Below are 25,000 nucleotides of genomic sequence, written 5' to 3'. Positions count from 1 at the left end.
ACAAATACTATACTACAATTATTATGAATGGGAATGAGATTTTTACTGATAGGGATAGGTAGTAAAGATGATACAAGTTGTAGACACGCCTGAGAAGGATGTCTGAGGCGCTTGTGCCATAAATCAGGGTCGGTCGATATTTGAGATGCGTGGGCTTGGTTTGGAAGAGGAGACATGTAGTATAAGCCTGCGTGCCGAGCCAATCATCCTCCCCGTAGTCAAGTCCTGTAAAACGCAACCATGTGGAGTAAAAATGACACAACAATTTAGTGAATTGGTTATCTTACTAACGGACATGAGATTTAAATTAAAAGAAGGAATACAAAGAACATCTTTGAGAGTGATTTTGTCATTGAATTTAATTGTGCCCGTAGATGAGATGGGCACAGTTGAGCCTGTGGGCAGATTAACATTTGAAATAAATGATGATGAAGTGTGTGTGAAAAATTGTGAATCAGATGCAATGTGATCGGTTGCTCCGCTATCCAAAATCCATGGTTTCGTAAAAGCAGAATTAGAAGAGGAGTTATGGACAAGCAGACCTGCAGAGCTAACAAACGTGTCACTTTTACCGTTATTGTTGAGCGAGTAAATAGCTTTTGCCAATTGCTGAATTTGCTCGGCACTGAAGCCTTGTACGAGTTTTCTATCGGACTCGTTACCGATGCCTTCTTTGCCAAACATGATATTTTATTTAGGGGATAAAAATGGAGAGGCTGTCAGGGCACCAAGATCGGTGCTCTGATACCATATAAGAAAATGATAAAAAATGGTAAGAAGAAGAGATGTTTCTTATTCTTATGTGTATGATTACATCACTTCATGTATAGGAAATATATATAGGGAGTTTGTCTCTCCAAATTACAATCTAATTAAGTATGATACTAATCATGAGATTTTATCATTATTAAATTAATTGCATATAATTGGGTACAATATCGTACAATATTGCATACAATAATTACATATAATTTGATAATTATTATTTCCTTAATAGAATGCAAAATAAAAAAGAAAACTAAAGTAAAATAAAGACTAGATTTAAATTATCGTCTGATGGACTCTCTAACCACTTGAGAATGTAAATGACAAAATGTTAAACACATGAAAGTAAATTGTAGCGTAAACTAAAGACAAGAGAAATGAAAAATGAATTACAACTATTAACTCGTCAGTAGAAAAGTAAATGAGTAAATTTTTTGGTCAAGCAAAAAATCTTGGGTGCACATTGGTTCATTTTTTGCTCACACTAAATTTTATTTAAAATATGATTAAAGGAACTTAGTTATGGGTTTAAGTGATTTTTAAGATATATTAGGATTTTTAGAAAAGTTTAAAATGTGATGTGAGTGAATGGTGTATTGATGTGTTACACGAAGTATGGAATGGTGTGAAAGTGTAATCATGACATAGTATTTTCAAGAAAGGAAATACTGTGCCGAGATTGTTGTTAGGGTGTATTGATTTGTTAGGTCGTGATGAGATTGTTGTTAAGGTGTATTGATTTGTTAGGCCCGTAATGAGACGATTCTGACTCTATTGATATAATGGAATCACATAGATGAAGTTATTCAGTTGGTAAGAGTCGAAGGAGGTTCATATAACTTTGTCTACGGTTTGAAATATAATATGATCTTTCAGGTCATATGAATTTATCTTGTCATATGAGATATGAGATGATGAGATATTGAGATGTTTATGTGCATGACTGTGTGGATTCACAACAAGTAGTATGACATGTGCAAGTCTCAGGATGTTAATTTCAATACACGAGTCTTCTAGAAGTAGAGTCAAGTGTTTATGTGTTATGAGTCAGTAGAAGTTTAACATGAAGAATTATGATAGACACTTGATAGTATATGAAAATGTATGATAATTGATGGTTTTATGTTGATATTTAAAGTTATAATTATATTAGAAGTTTTAAAAATAGTTAACTTACCTATGTGCTTTGTTTTGTGTTTGTTTTCTTTAATCTATGACGATCGTGTATTTACATGGGAGCAAATGATGTTACATGTGATAGAATTCTTCACTAAGAAGCTAGAGGATAAAAAAATGTTTATTTTATTTTAAATATTTTATTTTTAATCTTTTGTAAATATTTAAAATCCTTATGAAGAGAGATATATTTTAAAACATTGTATTAAAGAGTTATATATATATATTATTAGATATGATAAAAATATAAGAATGCTATATATACTATCATTATTTTTAAAGGTAACACCGAGTTAATCAATCAATACTAAAATTGTTTTAATTTAATTGTGGAAGAATACGATCAAATATAAAGTTTCATCTCAACAAAATCAACCACTTCCATAAAAACTAAGTGGGATAATCTAAAAGATAAATCAATACTCAAAATTTAATTAATAACATTTATTACATTTTTTTTAATTATCAATGTGATCAATTACTTCTCATTTGCAAATATATGCAACATTAATATTAATATATATATATATATATATATTAGTTTTTCTATTATAAAAAAATTTGAAACTACAAACTAGTTATTTTAGCGATTTAAATTAAGTTATTTTTTTAAAAAAAAACAGTAATAAATTCAAAAAAAAAACTAAATAGTATACAATAAGTTTAATAAAGTTATGTAAGAATGACATGTATTCACCATCTAAAATATTACATACATTCATAGTAAAAAGAAAAATGATTTATAATTTATAATAATTTAGATGAATTAAAAAATATATAATCATTTCCTAAGTCACATCTACATACTATAACTATTAAAGTGTGGGGCTATTTTTTGTGCAATGGACAGAATGAAATGAAAATATTGTACTTGGAATAAATAATTGCAAATGAAACTTGAAATAAATATATTATTAGTGATAATATATTAATTATTATATATACATTTATGTAAGAATTCACGAAATATTTTTACAACATTCACGAATGAATCGCTATGTATTCTACAAAAGCGTCAAATATATTGAATAAATAAATGTTGTTTTATAACTAAGGGATAAAATATTGTAACTTTTAAACATATATCCACTTAAAGGTTTCTAAATATCTAAAATGAACTAAATAACTTAATATATATATTTCTAAATTTAACAAAGTTCTAACATACATAATTAAATTATAAAGTAGAGTAATAAAGTTATTTTTCTGTAATAACATAAAGGTAAAAGTGTTTATAAAGGAAAGAATGAAACAATTAAAAAAGATATTCCCATTTTTGTTGCATTGTGATGATGAAAAGGAGGTGGGGGAAACGAGGTTACAAGGGGAAAACGGTGACACCTCGTGGCGATGGGACATTTCCTTTGATAACCATTCCACGTTTTCTAATGGAGAATTTGTGTAGGCAATTCCAGGTGTAAGGTTGTGTTTGAATTGGAAAAATATTTGAGAAAATGAAGAAAAAAATTAAAGAAATTGAATTTGTTTGGATTAAGGTAGGTTAAAGTGGAGTTATGAGGAGAATTTATTGAAATTGGTGAATGGTATGATGGTTTTGAAGAAAATTTTAAATTTTTTAAAATGTATAAAATGTAAGTTTACAAATTTATTTTTATCTTTAAAAATATTTGAATAATAAAATATGAGATATTTGTTTATATAGATTTAAGTTAATTAAAATATTTAGCGTGAAAAATATTTATTTTTATTGAATTATTTTATTTTTATTATAAATACATTAAAAAAATCATGAAATCAAATTAAAATTAACTTTTTATTAGTATTAATATTATTATTTAATAAATTTATTTTAATTAATTAAATATGTAATTTATATTTATATTTATTATTATTGGTTTTAATTTATTATTATTATTGTAATATATATATATATTACAATATTATTGATAAAATATTTCATTTAAAAAATATAATGTATTTAAAATTATTTCTATATTAGATAATAATGTGGCTTTCTTTAGAAATCTTTGAGTACAAGTGAGATGAAAAAAAAGTTATTTCAGCACATTTCTTCACTCACAAATGCACAGGAATTAATGGAAATTAACAAGCAGAATTTGTATACAATGAATAACCAGAAACAAACAAAGTTTAAGAAAAATATGTTTATAAATGAGAAAATATTGTTAAAACGAAAAACTTAATTAAAGTCTCCGATTCTTTTGAAAATTTTGTTATTAATTAAAGTAATAAATATTTTATATTTATAATATAGTAAAAAAAAATATACAACATTAAATTTTGTTACGTATATAAATATTAATATATAAATAAAAATATTTTAAAATTTTAGTATATACTTGATACTCCTAAATATTCGTTGAAAAGATCCATTGATAGGTATGTAAATTAATTGGTGAATCCAAAATGACTGTGATGAATATTTTGATTAGGCAAGTTTTGATGAGAATAATTTCTGTAATTTTACCTAACCTATAGTTAAGGCATAAATGGTTTTCGAAATGAAAGCGACAAGAGAATCTATAGATGATCCATTAGCAAACTTTCGTCTCCAATAATGAAAAATTGACAGATATTAAGAGGTCCATATGTTTGATGGAAGCAGAATCAAACAAAACATAGCAGATTTTACGTATCATGAACTTCCCAACCATAATTAAATTTAAACTTTGGATTCAGACTACTGTATTATGGGACCATGCTGCTCATACAACATTGATGCCCAGCATAAAGCTTCTTATTTCTTCACTCCTAATTACACAGGCCCAACCCATCAACTCATATATCATTCATTCTTTTACTTCCCTCAATTTCTTGCTGGAAAACAGATTCCATTTTCTTCCTTCAATTTATTTTTCTCTTTAAAATACACTTTGTGTTCCACATTCTTGTTCTACATTCTTATTTTATCTGATATGAACTTTTTGCTTGAATTTCTAAAACCACCTTAATGAATATTACAGTAGAACTTAAGAGGACTCTGATATATTAAAATAGAATTATGGATATTGCACTATTCTTACCTTATCAGAAGTGGATGAAGTCTAAGAAAAGTTAGGAGGGTAGCAAAAATTTCTGATATGATAAGGCTTCAATTGGGTGACGTGAGAAGGTGGTAATCATAGGAATCTTGACTAACTTTGATAAGGGTTATTTAGCTTGGTGAGAATGAATAGACCCAAAAAAACACAATCTAATGTAGGGTAGCACAGAAGAGAGAAAGCCAAAAGAAGATGAGCAGCAGTAGAAACATGAAGACTTGGTTCATGTGGCAATGCTTTTTCTGTTTTTAACAATGAGTTAAAAAATGAGGTGGTGAAAGAGAGAAGTAATTGTGGCATGTGGTTGGGAAAGTGATGATGCCAAAAAGAGATAAGAGATTGGAAAAAGGTTAAAATTAAAGAAGCAAACGTAGAAGATGGTGTGTGTGTCCCCTACTCTCTTTAGATCATCACCCTGGTCCAGCAGCAATGACCAAATATTCCAATTCCACATGGGCAAGGTTTGGTAACATAGCATAGCAAACGGTTTATGGCAGAGAACTCTCCTCCATTGGAGACAACTACACAAATACAGAACCCCCTCTGACCCCACTACACTTTCCTATCCTCTTTCTTATGCAGACACTTCAAAACACACCCATTTCACATCCCCATTTTTGCCTTATTCTTCATACCAACAACTTCATTTCCATCCCACTCACCTTATCTCATTATCAAATAATTCACATCACATTTTTACCTCTTTCTTTCCTTTTTCATTCTCCATTTCATCAAATTACTTTCATTCTCAATGTCTTCTGCCACTCAACATTTTCCAATTCCATCCCTTTCACATCATTTTTATCTAACCAACAATATTTCATGTTTCTTCTCCCCTTTCTACACTTGTTCCCACTTAGAGCTTAATCTCTTTCTTCAGTTTTGGTTTTACCCTTTTGGAAAACGAAGAAACAATAACGTGATGAGTAAACCATTTACACTAATAACTGAGTAACTTTATTAACCAACCTTCATGTAAACAATTAAAGTAACTTAGTAAAAGATAAGAATAGGGCAGCGCAACAAAAACCGTTACAGTTAACGGGAAGGTAATTGCAGATAAACCCTAAAAGAGGAAACCATACAACAAATAAAACACTAACATAGAAATGGACATTGCAGCTGTAGTGTTTAGAGGAATAAGAAAAGAAAAACGGAAATTTCTGAGTATATATAAATATATATATATATCAATCAGTGCTGGTCATTTTAAGCCGTCTGATTGGAGAGTCAATGACTGAGGGTGAAGATGGTGGAAGTGATGAGGAGGAAGTAGACGGTGGTGATGATGACGACACATCAGAAGCGTCTAATAGCTTCCTTTTGTGGATCCCTTCCCTGTCTTGGCCTTCAACCTTAGCCTCCTTCGTTGCCATGTAATCCTTCAAACGCTTCACGTCAGATAACTTCACTGGCTTAACTATGAAATCCTCTGCACCCTCCTCCAAACATCTGCACAATTTCTTAAAATTCAAAATCTTTTTCACCACTTTTTCTTTAACCAATTCAACACTAAACACTCAAACAAAATGGTACCTGTCTATGCGTGGCAAAACGTTTTCAGAGGACATAATCACCACAGGAGTTTCCTTGAAAGTGGACGATTCCTGTTCCATGTTTACCCTTTTAGAGAACCAATTCTTATATCTTTATAGTAAGAGTATTATTATTATAAATTTATAATAATGTGGAAAATTGAAGAAACATTGTTTAAATTCTCTAACCTTGATTTTCTTCAGTAATTCATAACCTGTCATTCCAGGCATACAGTAGTCTGTGATGATTAGATCCACCTTTAAACCCTGCTAAGGAAAATATCACAACCCAGATTAGAACATTATGGTTTCATTCTTATGGCAATTTTTCTTTTTATGGAAAATGGAACTGATCCGAATGGTACATACAGCAAAACCATTAGCTTCAGAGGGAATTTTCTGCTCGTCCAATAGTCCAAGCAATTGTAGTGCTCTCAGCCCACTATCCACAGCAGTAACTGCAATTTAACACAAGAAAAAAGCTTTAATATTTCACAACGAACACTGATAAAGTGAAGATTTTTATGAAGCGAATCAACAAAAATTTTGTTTTTCATTTAATTATTTGAGAGAATTAACCTTTGTAAGCTAGGACTTTGAGCAAGCGTTCGATGACTTTGCGATCAACGAGGCTGTCATCAACTGCTAAAACATGAACCTGTTCGGATTTCTTGGGTGAAAGACCAAAAGCCTCGATGTTTTCTGACATCCTCGGCCATGAAACGAGAGTGTTGGAGTCCATCTCTTGCTTCGACCAGAGGAAAAACAAACAGAGAGAGAGAGAGAGACAAAGACAGAGACGAAGGAATCCTGAACGTGACGCGGGTGCTTGCTTAGATCTTAAATACAGCTTAGTGTAATATAATAATGTAACATGATATGTTCTTCTGTCAATCTATCCATTATATCAGGTCACGTCACCATTTTCTGTGTAACATTTATAGAAATCTTCACAAGGGAAATAAAAAATCTCCATACTTGTTCAAGGATAATAAAAAATTTAGATCAACAATTCAAAAAGGAAAAAGGTAATTTTTTTACTAAAATTGTCATTGTTTAATATTGTAAATCATGTATATAATCTCTACCTTTATTCGAATTTTAAAAAGAAATTTATTTATTAGTTTTTTGTCGTTACATTTAAAATTATAGATACCGAAGCTGAAAATACTTTTTGAATAAACGATATTATTATAATATTCATTTGTAAATAATTAATAAAAATTGAATTGGAAAGTATAACATATTTTTACACTAGTATCATTTATTTATATGTAATTACGCATATTATCGTTCTTGAATTTTGTATTACGTCATTTTTAGAATGCTTGCTTGCAGAACTTTATTCAAATAAAACAACGTTGTTTAATAAAAATTATAATTGGGGTATAGAATTCGAAGTTATTATTATACCATTGTTTGTACATGTTGCTTACACTTTTGTGTGTTGAAAAGAGAGACATTAATGAAAAAATATTTCAAATATTAATATTAAGTTGATTGTAATATCATAAAACTAAATTAAGCACTAAAACATTAATTAGTAATCTTAGCATTAAAGATTTTTTTTTGTATAAAGTGCTTAAATTTAAGTGGCATTATAAAACTCCTAAATTTAAGATAAATAACTCGTATAATCATATGTTAAAATGTTAAACAAAAGATTATTCTATAATTGATTGTGTAACATAGGGTTTACAATTTTATAGTTTTTCAAAAAAAAAAACCTCACAAATATATTCATTTCCAAAAGAAAGAAAATACTTCTGACATCCATCAATAAAATTAATTAAATTCATGTTGAAATATTAATGATAAATACAAGGATAAATTATCAAAAATAAATTAATCATGTATATATGATTATACATATATATTGAATTGGATATATTTTTACTCATTACATTTATATTATAAGAAAATATCTCCTTTCAATCACACCCCAAATCTATATCACACATAGATCTATACTATAAAAAAATATATATTAAAGAATATTTATTGATACCTTCTAAAAAAGTCATGTATTAAATATACTTTATCAAAGACGTACACCTGACCTACATAGCTTCTCAATTTCCTAATCTTGGTTTTGGTCAATCAGGATATATATGTTTAAAATATATTCATACTCACAATTTGACATGTATTATGATTCAGTTTTCTGACTTAAATATGTGTTACGATGATATGATAAACTCAATTTTAATTTTTCATCACCTAATGTATTAATTTATATGACTTAAATTATTTATGAAGTAAAAGATCTCTTTAACATATGTGCATACACTTAATACCTCACACTACGAAAAATATTCACATATCATCCCAAGTTTTTAAATTCAATTGTTTTCATTTCAAACATATACTTATTCAATCATACAATTCTTCATAAAAATAAATACTAATAAATTTCAATTCATCATTTATCACAATTTAATAATATTCAACTATGGTAAAATATAATGATTTAGTGAAATGTAAATAATGTTAGCATTTAAGCACATGTATAAATTTGTTCAGTCATTATTCTCCTCACTCAACCAAAGGTATGCTCATCAAACAACTTTTTAATTTTTTAACGAATAAAACTCTTAAATTTCCACTTAAATAAATTTCATCCAACCCCTCGATTTTTAAATAAATAAATTTTGTTAAACAAATAAAATGATTACCAATAGTTCTTATGTTGTTTATATAAACATTGATATTTAGTTATATAAACAAATTATTCAAGCATTATGTTTTGAATAAGAAGAATTATGAAAAATACTTTTAAGTATTAATATTAACTTTTTTTAGAACTTGTAAAATTAAGTTAAACACCCACTTTAACCATTCTATCGCTAGATTAAATTTTATAAAATGTTTGAACATATGTAGTTGTTGTAAGACTCATAAAATTAAGATGAACAACTCAAAAGTAATCATGGAAGGAATATTCTTAAAACAATGTTACTTAATAGGGTTAAATATGTTTTTCGTTCCTATATTATAAAACAAGATTGATTTTCGTCCATCGTTCAAATTTTAGACCTCATGAATACTAGTAGTTAGGAAACTATTGGAATGAATCTTTATCAATGTTTTTTTAAGTAATAAATGAATTTCTAACATGAACTTTACTATAATATTATAACATCCACTTCTGTGATCAATCATCATAAAAGATTTTAACATCCTAATCTACACTTAAAAAAAAATTGCTACATAAAAAAAAAAGGATAAAAACTAATTTCGTATGAAAACATGGATAAAAAACATATTTAACCTTACTTAATGTAAAATAACTATATGTGGAATATAAAGTCAAGTACTCTAAATGTTAAATTTTGTTAAAAAATACTACTTAACAAGCAATTTAAGCAAGTACATAGATTATGATCTTAGACATAAACATTATATATATATATATATATATATATATAACTATTACATACATTTCATTTTATTATGAGCTTAAAAAGTTATCTATAAAAAATTAATTTTAAAAAATAATGTAATTATGAATGAAAGATTTTGTATTCCATGTATCAGCTAATATCCGTCTATAAAATAAAGTCCCTTTTGCAAAAGCCAATCTCTCTGGAAATCACAAAATCTTTAGTGTCCCTTTTTCTTCTTCTTTTAATTTTATAGTGTTTAGAGAAGGAGATGAGATTCTCAAATCCACTTCCTAGTAAGATCTCTCTGTGTCACAACAACTTTATTTTATTTTTATTATTATTATTATTATTGTGATGGTTAGTGGGAACCCTATATATCGAGTGTGAATGAGAGATTTTGGTCAATACTTAGATGTGAAAAGATATGACGTGCCGCACAGTGATTGGCCGGGTAGGTTGACCCGAGGTCAATGCTTTTCAAAACTGCGCCGTCAAATCCTAGCAGCTTCCTCAACTGGAACAAACTTAACAACCGCTTTTACCGGCGATACTTTTGCTTTTTTTTTTTTTTTTTGTAGAACTATTAAACTATTGCATATCTCATCATTCTTGAAAAATCTACGAGAGTTTTTTTTTTCTTTATTTTCTTAAAAGGTGTGGTTTGTGTCGCCTGTGTAGTTTTTTTTTCAGATTGCATGATTTTTAAGAAAAAAAAATCATGTTCGTCAAATAACTTACGAGTTAAAAATATAAAACTTTTTCTCAAAAGTAATTTTGATTTTGTATCGAAAATGATTCCGACCAGTAATTTATTCTTATAAAATTGAACATAATTGATCCCTTTTTAGGTGATTAAAGTGTGTGATTCAAGTTAATAAACTATTATATTTGTTATTCTTGTGAAATAATTGCTTAAATTGTTTTTCTTAAAACTAGTTGAATTTTCAGATTTATTTAATTATACATTAATGTATATTAAAGAAGGTAATCTTGAAATTTTTGGACGATATATTTTTACTGATTCTATTATTTTTAAAAGAAATAATAATATTGTTTAAGTTAATTATACGTAACGTTTTAACGAGAACTCCGAGGGCCGAGGAGAGCGTGTATCGTGAATCGTTGAAGCGTTAGCATCCATATTTTGCCACGTGTACTGTCCTTTTTCTTTATTATTCCAGAGTCATGTAATAGTTTATTTTGAAACAATTATAAATATAATTTGTCATTTTAAGATTAAAAGTTAAATTTTTTTTCAGAAATAGACATATTTATTTTTCATTTTAAAAAAATAAAATTTTATTAAAATTATCAAAGTTAAAATTAATATTTGTTCATGTATGAGACGCTCTAGTTATTGTCCTATTTATTTGTTTTAGGATGATTAAGATTACTTTAATATTAGTTTTTTCGTAATTACATAATTATTTTTTATTTTTGCAACAAATCAAATATAATGGTAAGAAAATACTACTTAAAAATGTTTTATGTAGACTATAATATCTTGTATGTCAAACTTTTAATTTAAATTATTTTTGGCTAAAGTCGTTGATTTTGTAAAACAGAAAAATTAGATGCCTCTATTTCAAATTAAGAAAGGAAAATTTTTGGATTATAAAATCATAAAGAGACTAAAATTGTATTTTATCCTAGATAATATATTAAATATATACTAATATGAGATAGATTTGTTTGTACACAAAGCAGTATCATAACTTTAAATCATATGAAACTGTAACCAGAAACTTATCATTATTATATATATATATATATTGATAAAAAGATTTTCTTGTAAATATTAAGATTTTACCTTTTATGTTTTATAATTATTTTTATGTACATTTTTTTTATTCTTTTAAACTTGATAAATATTATTTTATTACTTTTACTATATCTAAAAAACTACTAGAGAATACAAAAGTTAATAAAAATAATTTATTTCTATAATTGTTTTTTATATACATACTTTTTATAATTATAATATAAATTTTAGTGTTTGTTTAAGAGTCTCATATTCCTGTGAAGTTTAATGACATTTTAAATATATATATTTTTTAATTTTTAAAGCACGTTTTAAGGATAAGAACTGTGACAGAGTTTTGAATTTTAAATAAGACAATACCTCGAATGTGGTAATTGACTTTAGTGATGTCATTTCAACGAATTTGAGGTTGAAACATTGGTATCATTTGTGAGAATCGAAATGAGGTTCCTTAACCCTCGACTGGGGGCTTTTTCTGGTAGCCCGATACTCCTGCATGATTCAAGGTTAAAGATACTTTAAATACATCTTCCTTCCTTAATTCACAGAGACATCTTATAGGGTTTTTAACCATCATGGGGTTATTTTTCTGCTTTTTACCAAAATGGGATCCGTTTAAAAAAAATTACAAATTTAGGTAAGTTGTGCCAATTCGGCACGACTTCATATGCACAAATCGTCCCAATTATACACAACTTTGCCATGTCATCCTGAAGTCGTGCCAACTTGACACGACTTCTACCTTGTCATACTGAAGTCGTGTCAACTTGGAATGACTTATGCTCTGTCATACTGAAGTCGTGCCAACTTGGCACGACACGTCATAATTTTGTTTTTTATTTTATTTTATTGTTTATATATTGGGTAGTAAGTTATGTAATGTTAAAAATTAATTTGATACATAATTTGCTAAGAGTGTTAGTTTTAAAGAACAAAAAATTGGATAATTGTGTATTGATCATGTTTGAATTGAATGAATAAATACATAGATAAAAAAAATGAATGTTCTAAGAGTGTTATGAATGAATAAATACATAGATAAAGAAAATGAATATTCTAAGAGTGTTATGAATGAATAAATACATAGAAAAAAATTTATTCAGTATGACAAGACAGAAGTCGTGCCAAGTTGACACGACTTCAGTATGACAGGGCAGAAGTCGTGCCAACTTAGCACGACTTCAGTATAACCGGACAAAAGTCATATCTAATTATGACAATTTGTGCATATGAAGTCGTGCCGAATTGACATAACTTACCTAAATTTGTAATTTTTTTTAAACGAATCCCATTTTGGTAAAAAGTAAAAAAAATAACCCCATCTTATAAGGAAAAAATCATGATGGAACTTTGAGCTCCAAAACGAACAATATCTTAAATGTAATGATTAAACTTAATGATACCATTTCAATGGAATGATGTTAAAACATTTGACACCGTCTAGAAAGATAAAAAAATTTCCAAAAGACAAACCTTCATTCCCTTAATCTAGACTCGGTCGACTCAGAGACATGTTGTATTAGCCAAATATATATTTCTTTAAATTGTAAGTTTGGAAGTGTTAGAGTTGGTGAATATCGTTATCCACTTTGTTGGAGAGAATAAATTTGATAGTAGGAGTTGGTTTATTTGTATTTTATTTATACGATACAGATTTTGCTTTTGGGAGTACATTTTCCAATACGGAAATTAGGTGTATGTGACTCTGTGCTAAGATGTCATTGGGATTTAGCATTTGTAATATTTTTTGGCAAGATTTGGCATGTTGATTGTGGGATTCTAACCCCAATTTGTAATTTTTTAGGCACAAAGTTTATGGGGGGAATTTGTTTTTATCCCTTTAGAATATTCAAGTAGGAGATTGGTAGAAACACACAACACTGCAAACTCCAAAACTATTATATTTTTCTGTGTTGCTCAGTTATTTCTTTAATTTTATTTTATGATATTATTTAGCTAATTCTATAATACAAGAATTAGTGATTTGTACGGTCGGATTGCATCGGTAGAATCCAAAAGGTTAAGGCAACGCAAATTCCAACTTTATTAATTAATTAATAAAATAAACAACTTGTATGACAATAACGATTGCACAATCCTCTCCCATCACCTATATTTCTTATTAATGATTGACCAATTAAATTATTTTTTTATTTATTCTTTTAAAACTGATTATCTGCATATTGCAATCATATCTAAGATTTTGAAATAAGAGTAATTTAATACAAATATGTTTTAAGAAGATAATAAATTTAACATTCTTATTTTATACAAGAAATATTCATTAGAACAAGTAGATTGGTATGATAAAGGATTTAAAATTAATAAATAGGTTTTACATAAGATTATTTATGAGTCTTAACAATGTTTAAAAAGGCTTTTCAGCTACTTGCTAGCCTTTTTACACCTATTTGAAGTAAAGATTAATTTTTAGTTTTTTTTTAAAGATTTATTCTATTTTTATTCTTCAAATGTTTATTAAATTTCTTTGTTACTGTTTCTGAATAAGGTAATTTATTTATTTATGTTATTTCTTTTATACTCCGCCTTTTTATATCATACTATTTATTTTAGCTACCATAATATTTATTCTATTAATTCAAAAACTGTATTTTCAGAAATTGATGACGATAGATATATACTTTATTTTATTAAATACTTTTATGTTTAACTATTTATTTTAAACCAATATACTAATTATACTAATTAATATAACAAAAATACTTAATCTACTTAAGTATAAATTATTTTTACTTAATTTTAATTCTAAAATTGATTGGAAATATTTAAGATATATAAATGTAATATATAATGTTAAAATAATATAATAATTGTGTGATGATCTAGAAAATAACTTTTGAGTAAAAGTGATATATTTTAAATGACATTTTGAATATTTTATTATTAAACTGAAAAAAATATAAAAATAGAAAATTGAGTTATTCATGTTTCATTTTAAAAGAATCGTCATCTTTCTAAATTCCTTCCTCTACTTTCTCTCTAAAACTGCCCGATCAGAATCTTAGACAAAGTAAGTTCTTTTGACTCATTTTCCTTTAAGTCTGTTTTGATTTAGTTAGGTTTGCCTTTAGTATAGGTCTTTACATGTTATGCTTTTAGCTTCAAGATTAGTCATTGTTAACTTTGAGCGCTAGTGATATAGTTAGATTTTTTATCAGGACTTTGTGGTATAAGTTAAACTATCCTTGAGCCTTGTAGGAGTTGGAACTCTTAGTGAGAACCTACTCAAAGTTAGTAAGGGAAGCTAGTTTCATGTTCAATAGAATCTGAGGTTAGAAGATTTGGATGTGGGAGTGACATGGTAACTCGTCTCAAATTTTCTTGTAGGATTGTTTGCTTTTGAGTAAAGCAGTGTTTTGGAGGAACTTAAACTGTGAAACATTTGATTTTGCATATTTTGTATAGTATATGCTTTTTTTTTATGAGAATATGTATCGATTGTGCTTTGTTTGGTACTAAAAGTGTTGAATGTTAGTATGAGTAAATTGAATTGTATTATGATAATTGATGTGCAAGAAATCCTAATTTTTAATTGTTTATTTGAGAATGATTTTGATTTAGAAATATTATATATATATATATATGTTATTATGGATTTAAAGAGTAACTACCCAATTCTAGCAAGGAATTGCTTATTTGGTTTGATATGTTTGAATATATACTAGTGTGAATGAATTTTTTTGGATGAAAATGTGTAATATATCATATTTTGGAAACTAGTTTATGCATATCTCGCTCAAGCAAGAACAAAATGAAAAATTTGGTTCTCTTGGGTCCATTTTTGCTCAAGTGAGAGGGAATCTGCTTCATAAGACTCGTGCGTTGACTTAAACTCAAAGATCTACACTTGTTATAGTATCTCATTGTGAATCCACACAACTATGCGCAAAAATAATCTCAATATCATATCACCCAGTATGACAAGGTTAATTCATATGACCTGAAAGACCATATTATATTTCACACCGCAGACAAAATCATATGAACCTCCTTCGACTCTCAACACATGATAATCTTCATCTATATGAATCCAATATATCAGGAGAGTCAGAATATCTCCTTCTAAATGAATCCCTAATCAATGCACATCCTAAACAATCTTAACACAATATTTTTTTTTCTTGAAAATACTATGTCTTGATTAAGATTCATATTCCACATCTCACAATGTAACATCCTTAATTTTACCCATATATAATGTAATAAAAGTAAAACAAGCAATATCTAATTACAAATAACATATACTACTTTCTCATATGTGTATCTCAAAAGAAATATCCCTCTTCATAGGGATTTAATATATATACATCAAAAGTTTTAACAACAAAACAAAACATTCAAATAAAACTATCTCATTCTCCAGCTGTTCACTAAGGAGCTCTATCACCTGAAATCTCATCCCATGTAAAACACGATCATCACAGATAAAGAAACAAACACAAACAAATAACAGGGTAAGCTATCTATATAAAAAGTTTTGATATAATTTAAATTTCAAATTAATAAGCATAATTCATCAATTCTCATATGATTTCTCAAACCATCAAGTGTCTATTACATTCATAAAATTCATCTTTCATATGTCAGACTTTTACGGACTCACAACACATAGACACTTGACTCTACTTTCGGAAGACTCGTGTATTGAAATTAGCATCCAGAGACCTGCACCTGTCATACTACTGCTGTGAAACCCACACAGCCATGCACATAATTATCTCAATATCTCATCATCTCATCATCTTCATATGACAGGGTAAATCCATTTGATATGCTCTGATCAGTTCTTTCAAACCTCAGAATCAGCCAAATGAACCTCCTTCGACTCTCACCAACTGAATAACTTCATCTATTTGATTCCATTATATCAGTAGAGTCAGGATTGTCTCATTCACAGGACACTCACAAATCAATATACCCTAATAACAATCTCAACATGGTATTTCCTTTCCTGAAAATACTACGTCTTGATCACACTTTAACCTCATTACATACATCATTTAACATATCAATGCACCACTCAATCACTTCATATATATAAACTTTCTAAACAATCCAAATATATCTCAAACTTTACTTAAAACACATAATTAATTCCAAATATATGCTTTTTAAATCAATCGTCATCTGAAATCACACAACCACTTCTCATCAAACATCTCACTTAAGTAATTCAACCAAAATATTCAAAAAGAATAGTTCAGCTCATTTATATTATCATTCAAACACTTTCAATTCTCAATCACAAACAGTTTCAACAAATTATTCCCATAACAAATTCAAAATCAACCATTCCAGTCAATATATTACTTTACTCTTCAATAGAGACAATCCTGCAAGCAAAAACAATTAGAATTGGTGACCACGTCACCTCCACATCCAGAATCTTCTAACCTAGGGTTTTATTGAAAATAATTAACCTGCACCACAGAGTCCTAATCAAAATCTAACTATATAACTAGGACCTTAAGTTAACAGAGATTAACCCTAAAGCTAAAAGAGTCACATGTAAAACTCATGTAGACAACCTATCAAGTTCAAAATTTGACTCGGCCAAAAATGAACTTACTCTATTTAGGATTTTGATCGGGCAATCTTGTAGAGTTCATTGGCAGGAGTTCAATGGCAGACTCCGATCGTCAAACTGATAACTGAGGATGTCAGAATCATAGAGAAGGAGAGGAAAGGAAAAGGGTACGAAAATTATTTTGATCGGGCAGTCTTGTAGTCTTTGCTGCCAGGAGTCTAATGGCGTATTCTGATCGTCAAACAGATGAACGAGGAGGTCAGAATCTTAGAGAGAAGGGAGAGAAAGGAAAAGGGAAACTTTTAGAGAGATGGTGGTTATTTTAAAATGAAACCTGGATAAGTGAATTTTCTATTTATATGTCATTTTCATTTTAATAATAAAATATTCAGTATCATTTAAAATATATCACTTCTACTCTAAGGTTATTTTCTAGATCCTTACACACAATATCCAAGATCACACAATTAAATCATACAAAAACTTAAAATTTCAAAACACACAAAGATTCATCCAATAATCACATAAATATCTAATTAAAATATTTTTTAATTAAATATACATTAAATAAAATTTTACGTAAGTTATAAGTAAAAACTATAAAATAGACATAAATCAACCTTTTGAAAAGTAAGAATAAAATTTCAGCTTTAAGCAAGAAGAGTCTTGCCCAAGCAAAAATTCTCCTACTTGAGCAAGATTGAACCTGAGAACACCCAAAATTTTATCCTAGGCTTCGCCTGTGCGAGATTTCTTCTCGATTGGGGAAAAACGAACCAAAAAACACTCAATTTTCATTATATTCTCAATTGAGAGAGAATTACCTTGCTTGAGCGAGAATTATTTCTCTTGAGCTAGAATTATCTCTCCTGAGCAAGAATTATCTCGCTTGAGCGAGATATGCATGAAAATCTGCATAAACCTGCTATATTTATGTTTTTTCTACAAAAATTACATTCAACTCATATTTTTTTAAATCTACACATTAAAATAATAGTTCTTACTCAAAATTATTGAAGCATTCTAGCTATTATGTTAATTTATACACATATATACATATATATACATATATATACACATATATACATATATATATATATACACATATATACACATATATATATATATATATATATATGTGTGTTTGTGTGTGTTCTCTAAACTAAACCAACATCATCTAAAATCAAACAAAAAATTCTCGTCAAACATTACATTTTAAAGTTGGTAACTAAAACCTTAGTAGTTAATTAGATATCAATTTAGAAACTAATCTATGAATTTTATTAATAGTAGAAACTATTTTAGATACAATAATTTTTTAATTTTTAAAATAATATCCAATTTAGTTAATATAAAGACTAATTATTCTTAATCTCTAAAATTAATTTTTATTTAACGAATTTATTGTACGAAAAGAATGAAAAATAAATGTAATCTTACATATATGGTGAAACACATCTAATGTAATGAATCATGAGTTTACTATAAAACTAATGTGTTTTATTAATAAGTTAAGACATCTCTGACTAATTGTAAAATTTATTAAATTTTAGTTTAATCTATTTTTAAAAAAATTATACAAGTTTTTTGTCTCTAGTTTTAAAATACATTTGAGTGAATTACACGAAAAAGGGCATCGCTTCCTCAACTTCTCTTCCCCTGACTTAATATCGTACTAGTAATACTTATGAAATGTTATTGTGATTACTTTTATAGTGGTGCATTCCAAAATTAGAAGAACAGAAAATAGATAAAAAAAAAATTAAGGAGACTGAAATTAAAGTTTCAAAATGTTAAAAATGTTAGACAAACTAAAAATATATATATTTTTTAAAATAAAAACTTTCATGTTTACTATGCTCAAACTAAAAATATATTTTACTTTTAGTAACATGTAATTTTGATCTCAAAACGCTTTTATAAAAAAAAAAATAGTTAATGTTTTAAACTGATATGAATAAATCTTTAACATTTTTACATTCAAAATCTTGAAATTAGTATGTTCTACTTAAGTTTTGAGATCAACTTGAGAAAATAATTGATCGGTTCATAAGAAAATAAAATGGATGGAATTTAAATGATTTATAAGACTTTATAGTATTTTTAATAACAAGATATGATTTTAAGAATTTGAAAAATGAAAATTTTTAATCTCGGTAAAAATTATTTGTATCTTTAATTTTTGGTTTGAATGGCATGAAAATAGGTGTCATAAAATAAAAGAGGATGAGAATGAAAAAGAAAAAAAAGTTGGATAGGAAAAAATAGAAAAGTTGTCAAATCTATAAATGGTACGATGTAGTCATGGAAACAATTCATTATCTTAGGTTGTTTGTTTTTTAAGACAACTCTACTTTTTTTAACTTTTAAAAAATATAATAATGTAATTAATAAAAGAAATAAAAAAATATAATAATGTAATTAATAAAAGAAATAAAAAAAATATTATAATAAAAATTCTTTTATTTTTCTTCATCAACCAATTTAACACCCTCACAAATGATCTACTTTATTATAAATAAATCCCCAACAGATGGTATGTATAAAAATTTAGAAATATAGAAACCGATTTAAAATAAAATATCTAAATATAAATTAAGATGTTAAAATATTTTATATTTATTTATTGTTAACGTGAATGTAGTTAATAAAAATTCTTTTTAATATTTTTTATTAAAATTAAAAATTAAAATAAAAAATTAATTTTGTGTTATAATAAAAAAATGGAAAAATATATAAGATAATTAGGTTATCTTTAGCCTTTATTTCTTTTTTATTTGTGAGGAGTTATGTCTAATGCCATCCAGCTGGTGTGAGCATATGAATAGATATGGTGTTAGCATGAGTAGATATGCCATGATGTCATCTTTAAATTTAAGATTTATTTTAAGATTCTGAACATTATTTTTGTGGCTGTATTGGTGCTTCATGTAATCAATCTTCTATTGTATAAATTTTGTGGTCTAAGTCTTAATCTAATTTAAGAATTTGCAATATTGATTGTTTCCACACTAAAATTTGATATAACTAATTCTTATATTATTTTTAATGGATATTAAGATATATTATATTTTTAAATTTATCTCACTCTCGTTTTACAAAATTACTTCTCATTCGAACTATAGCACATAGTTGAAAGTAAATATTTGTATATATAATGATCTAATAAACTAAATAAATTTTGATATATTTTAAAAAATTAATACACAAGAAAAAATTTAAATTTATTATTATACTGTTCTCAAACGGATATTGGATCTAGAGAATGATTTTTATTTCTTTTTTCATCAGTAATCTTCGCACTCAACTTTCTGGTCGGTCATCCTCCCAGTCAGCTTTCTATTCTCCTTTCTCTTCTTGATCGTCTGGTATTACAAATTCGAATATAGTATAATTTAGTTATACTTTTTCTACATTATTTCATAATTTTGAACATGTGTTAGAGATGGTTTGATTCAGTGGTCTCTTAAAAATGAATCTTGGAAACACAGACAGATATGAAAGGAAGTGAAAAGAAAAATCTCCATGATTTAGACCTGCCATTGTCGCAAGAGTTTGAAATTTCCACGAGGTACAGTAAAAAGCATGAAAAAAGTTTGAAGGAGTGAAGTTGAGAATTGGTATTTGCGTAGTTGGTCCCATCTACCAAAGATTTGTTTGGGAGTTGGCATATCTTCAATAATTTTCTCTCACTAACGTGTCGACTTACCTCTGAACCAAACTGCAATTGTTAATAATTGATTCACATTCTACAAATAGCAATATTGTGGGAAATTTGAATCAGAGTTTTTTCTGACCATGACTTATATTGTTCCTCCAGACAGGATAAGGAAGTGTAAAAATGAAAAGAAAAAGACGATAAGATTCTAAAATGAAGATGAGAAAAACCAACCAGAGAGTGGGAAAGTGGAGACAATCTTAACTATGTTTGAGTGAACACTTAGTATGTTTATTTAGGAACATCATGCACCTTCCAAGGACACTCTCAATATTTGCTTCCAGCTCACATCTAATATCTAACTTAGCCTTAACAATCACCACAAAGGATACAACTTAATTTTTTAATTTATAAAAATTATTTTTATTACAATTATTTGTATATATATCTATATTCTTTAACATTCCTGAATCATTTGTGCAATTGTTGAGCACTGTTCATATTTTTCTGTGTACAGCTAGATCACTATTACAAAAGTTGATGTAAGTGTTAAAAAACTACGTGTTGACACCTACTTAAATCTTTATGATTATATTATTATTAAAAATTATTAAATAAAAATTAATTTTAAAAACCAAAATAATTAATTATTATATTAATAAAATTAAATATTATTTTAGAGACTAAAAATATTATTAGTATATAAAGTAGTTTTTAAATTAGTATTTAAATTTAGAAACTATATGTATCAATAATTTTTTTAGTTTTTTTAATTAGTATGTAATTTAGTTAATATAGTGACTAATTATTATTTTTTTAAAGGATGGAAATGATGTTCTTTTCTGAGAGGACTGTTGGCTAGGTCAAGATGCGCTAAAGAGAGTATTTCCGAGACTGTTCTCCCTGTGTCTGGTCAAAGATGCAAAGGTAGTTGAGTTTGGGTCCTGGTCTGATGGTGTGTGGGTTTGGCATTTAGCTTGCCGTAGATCTTTGTTTGAATGAGAGAAACCTTTGGTGGATCAGTTATATCAAGCTTTACTTGAGGTTAGGTTGGTCCTGGGAGAAGCGGATAGGTGGGTTTGGAAGGCAGGGGGTCTTCAAACGTTTTCAGTTAGTTATGCTTATTCTCTTCTTAGGAGGGATGGTGAAGTTGTTTTCTCCCCGACATACAGTAAGTTATGGAGTTGTAAAGCCGTACCTTCTGCTTTAGTCACTGCCTGGAGGGTGTTGGAGAATAAGATTGCTACTAGGGCCAATTTGGAAAGGCGAGGTGTGTTGGTTGGTAACCCTTTGTGTTGTTTGTGTGGGAAAGAGGAAGAGTCTTACCGCCATTTGTTTTTCGATTGCAGATTTGCTTGGCGGGTTTGCTGCCTTTGCCTTGAGTGGTTGGGGGTGGCGTTTGTGTCCCATATTGATCCGGTGTTAAACTTTGCACAGTTTAGGATGTGCCAGTCTTCAAAGTCGGTTAATGAAGTGTGGCACACAATTTGGGTTGGGGTGGTGGGTGAAATTTGGACCCATAGGAATTTTATTATCTTCAACAGGGGAGTGGTTGATGCGTCTGAAGTGTGTGCACGGGTGCAAGCAAATGTTTGGTCTTGGATTAATGCTAGATCTTGTTCCGCTTTGTTTCCCTTTTCTAGCTGGTGTATGGTACCTTTGGAGTGTATGAGAATGGTTGTTTGATGTAGTTTAAGTCTATGTCCGGTTAGTGATTGTGTTTGTTAGTTTGGGAATTTTAGCTAGTAGTTGGTTTGATATCTCTTGTTTCCTTTGTATAAGGGTTGAACCACGTCTGAAATGACTCGTATTTATTAATTTATTATTGCCGATAAAAAAAAATGTTCCGTGTTAATCTCAATGCTCAAATCATTGCCTTAAGGGTATTATTAAGTAAAGTTCCCACAAGGATGAACTTAGTGAATAAAGGGGTTATTATACAAAGCATTTTGTGTCCCCTCAGCCATCAACAAGAAGAAAAGGTCATCGTGGATACAATACAATTAGAGGTGCTATACCAGTTAAATGTTCCAGATGCAATTGGGATCTGCTTTTTTATTGAATTTTTTTTGTATTGTTTTGCTGTTTTGGGAAGATAATATTTTGGTAATGATGGAATAGTGTAAGTTGGGAATGTTTATGATGATGAGTGTTTCACGATGAGTGTTGCCTCACTTTTTACTTTATTTATTCTTTTATCGATAAAAAAATAAATTTAACTCTAATTTAATAAAATGATATTTATTTATTTTTAAAATATAAAAGGTTGAATCAAGTTTTTTATTTTATTTTTAAAAGACCTAACCAAATTTACCTAGTACATAAATAAATATATTGATAATTTAGACTATGCTCTATATTTAATGTAAAAATAAAACTGGAATAAATTAAAATATATTTATGCTCACACATTGCTATTGTGTAAAGAAAAGGTATGTTGCATTATATTGTGCAATTCGAACGCAAATATCAGTTAATCAAATAATTAATGTCGTAAAGAACGAGAAAAATAGTTTTAGTAGAGGATTAGTAGAGGAGAAGTGATACAATTAAAATAACATCAGAATATTTTATTATTAAATTTAAAAGAGTATATAAATAAAAATTCAGTTATTCCGGTTTCATTTTAAGAGAACATCTCTCTAAAAACTTTTTTTTTTTACTTTCTCTGCCTTCCATGCCTTCTCTCTAAGATTATGATATCCTCGTTCATCAGTTTGATGATCGGAGTCCGCCATTAGACTCATGACAGTGAATACTACAAGACTGCCCGATCAGAATATTTAATAGAGTAAGTCCATTTTTGCTCTTCTCTTTGAGTCAGATTTTGAACTTGTTAGGTTTGTCTCTACGTAGACTTTGCATGTGACTCTTTTAGCTTCAGGGTTAATGTCTGTTAGCTTCAGTGTCCTAGTGATATAGTTAGGACTTTGTGGTGTAGGTTAGTCTACCCTTGAGTTTTTTGTAGGTTTGTAGCTCTTAGTGAGCATCTGCTCAAGTTTAAATAAGAGAAGCTAGCCTTTATTTCTAATAGAACCTTAGGCTACAAGATATGGGATGTGGGGTGACGTGGTCACCAGTCTCAAAAATTTTTGCAGGATTTTTTGTTTTAAGTATATTAGTAGTTGATTAAGATTAGAATGAGAAATTTTATATATGGTAGATGTTATAAAAATTATATTGTTTTTTATTTGAATAAGTAAATGAATGGATTTAAATAGTTTAATGTATCACTTAAAGGATAAAGTAATTGAGTATTGATTGTTTGATTTTGATTTAGAGTAATTATTCAACTATAGTAGGGACATTGTTACTTTGACTTAGTATATTTGATAAAATAACAATTTTAATGAAAATATTAGATATTATCAGGTCCATTTTCGCTCAAATAAGATAGGATCTCGTTCAACCGAAGATGGGTTAAACATTGGAGTGTTTACTGTTTAAGTTTCGCTCAAACAAACAAAAAATTCTCAAGCCAAAATTTTTGCGTTGCTTGTGGGTGCAGTTTCGCTCAAACCAAAAAAGTTTGTTCAAGCCAAAAAATTTGGGTTGCTCGCGGGTGCAGTTTTGCTCAAGCTAAAATTTTTCGCTCAAGCCAGATTTAAAAAAAAACCTAAACTATTTTTTTTTACTTGCTTTTAAAAGGTTGGTTATTTCTATTTCAAAATTTTAGTTATAAATTATATAAAATTTTATTTTATTTATATATAATTGAAAAATTCTTTAATTACCTAATTATGTGAGTATTGGATGAAATTTTGTGTGTTTTGAAATCTTAAGGTTTGGTATGACTTGATTGTGTGATTTTAGATATTGTGAGATGTGGAATATGAATTTTTAATCAAGACAATATTTTCAGGAAAGAAAATATCGTGTTAAGATTGTTTAGGGTGTGCATTAACTAGGGATTCGTCTAGAAGGATATATCCTAACTCTCCTAAGATAATGGAATCATATAGATGAAATTATTCAGGTGGTGAAAGTTGAAGAAGATTCATATGAATGAGTAAGTTTATTTGAAAGATAACTAATTTGACCTGTTATATGAATTAACCTTGTCATACTAGAAGAGATATGATATTGAGATTATTTATGCGCATAGCTGTGTGGATTTCACAGTGAGATAATATGACAAATGCAAATC

At 28.1% G+C, this 25,000-nt stretch overlaps 1 protein-coding gene across 2 annotated transcripts; it reads right to left on the bottom strand.

Moving 5' to 3' along the window:
- Nucleotides 1–5,898: 5,898 nt before the first annotated feature.
- LOC137806506 (two-component response regulator ORR5) lies at nucleotides 5,899–7,432 on the bottom strand. 2 transcript variants are annotated; one of them, XM_068606667.1, is made up of 5 exons: nucleotides 7,079–7,432; nucleotides 6,869–6,957; nucleotides 6,689–6,769; nucleotides 6,501–6,571; nucleotides 5,899–6,416 (listed from the first exon to the last, which is right to left on the bottom strand). In XM_068606667.1, the coding sequence occupies exons 1-5, from the start codon at nucleotides 7,239–7,241 to the stop codon at nucleotides 6,155–6,157; spliced, it is 666 nt and encodes a 221-aa protein (XP_068462768.1). In that variant the 5' UTR covers nucleotides 7,242–7,432; the 3' UTR covers nucleotides 5,899–6,154. The 2 variants fall into 2 exon arrangements, with proteins under 2 accessions (XP_068462768.1, XP_068462769.1); XM_068606668.1 differs by having other exon boundaries at nucleotides 6,689–6,766; nucleotides 7,079–7,409.
- Between the last annotated feature and the right edge of the window lie 17,568 nt (nucleotides 7,433–25,000).

The sequence above is a fragment of the Phaseolus vulgaris genome, chromosome 3 (genome assembly GCF_051622355.1).
Source record: "Phaseolus vulgaris cultivar YP4 chromosome 3, ASM5162235v1, whole genome shotgun sequence".
Lineage (NCBI taxonomy): Eukaryota > Viridiplantae > Streptophyta > Magnoliopsida > Fabales > Fabaceae > Phaseolus > Phaseolus vulgaris.
Note: the sequence above shows the minus strand (reverse complement) of the source record. Positions and strands in the feature narration are given on the sequence as shown.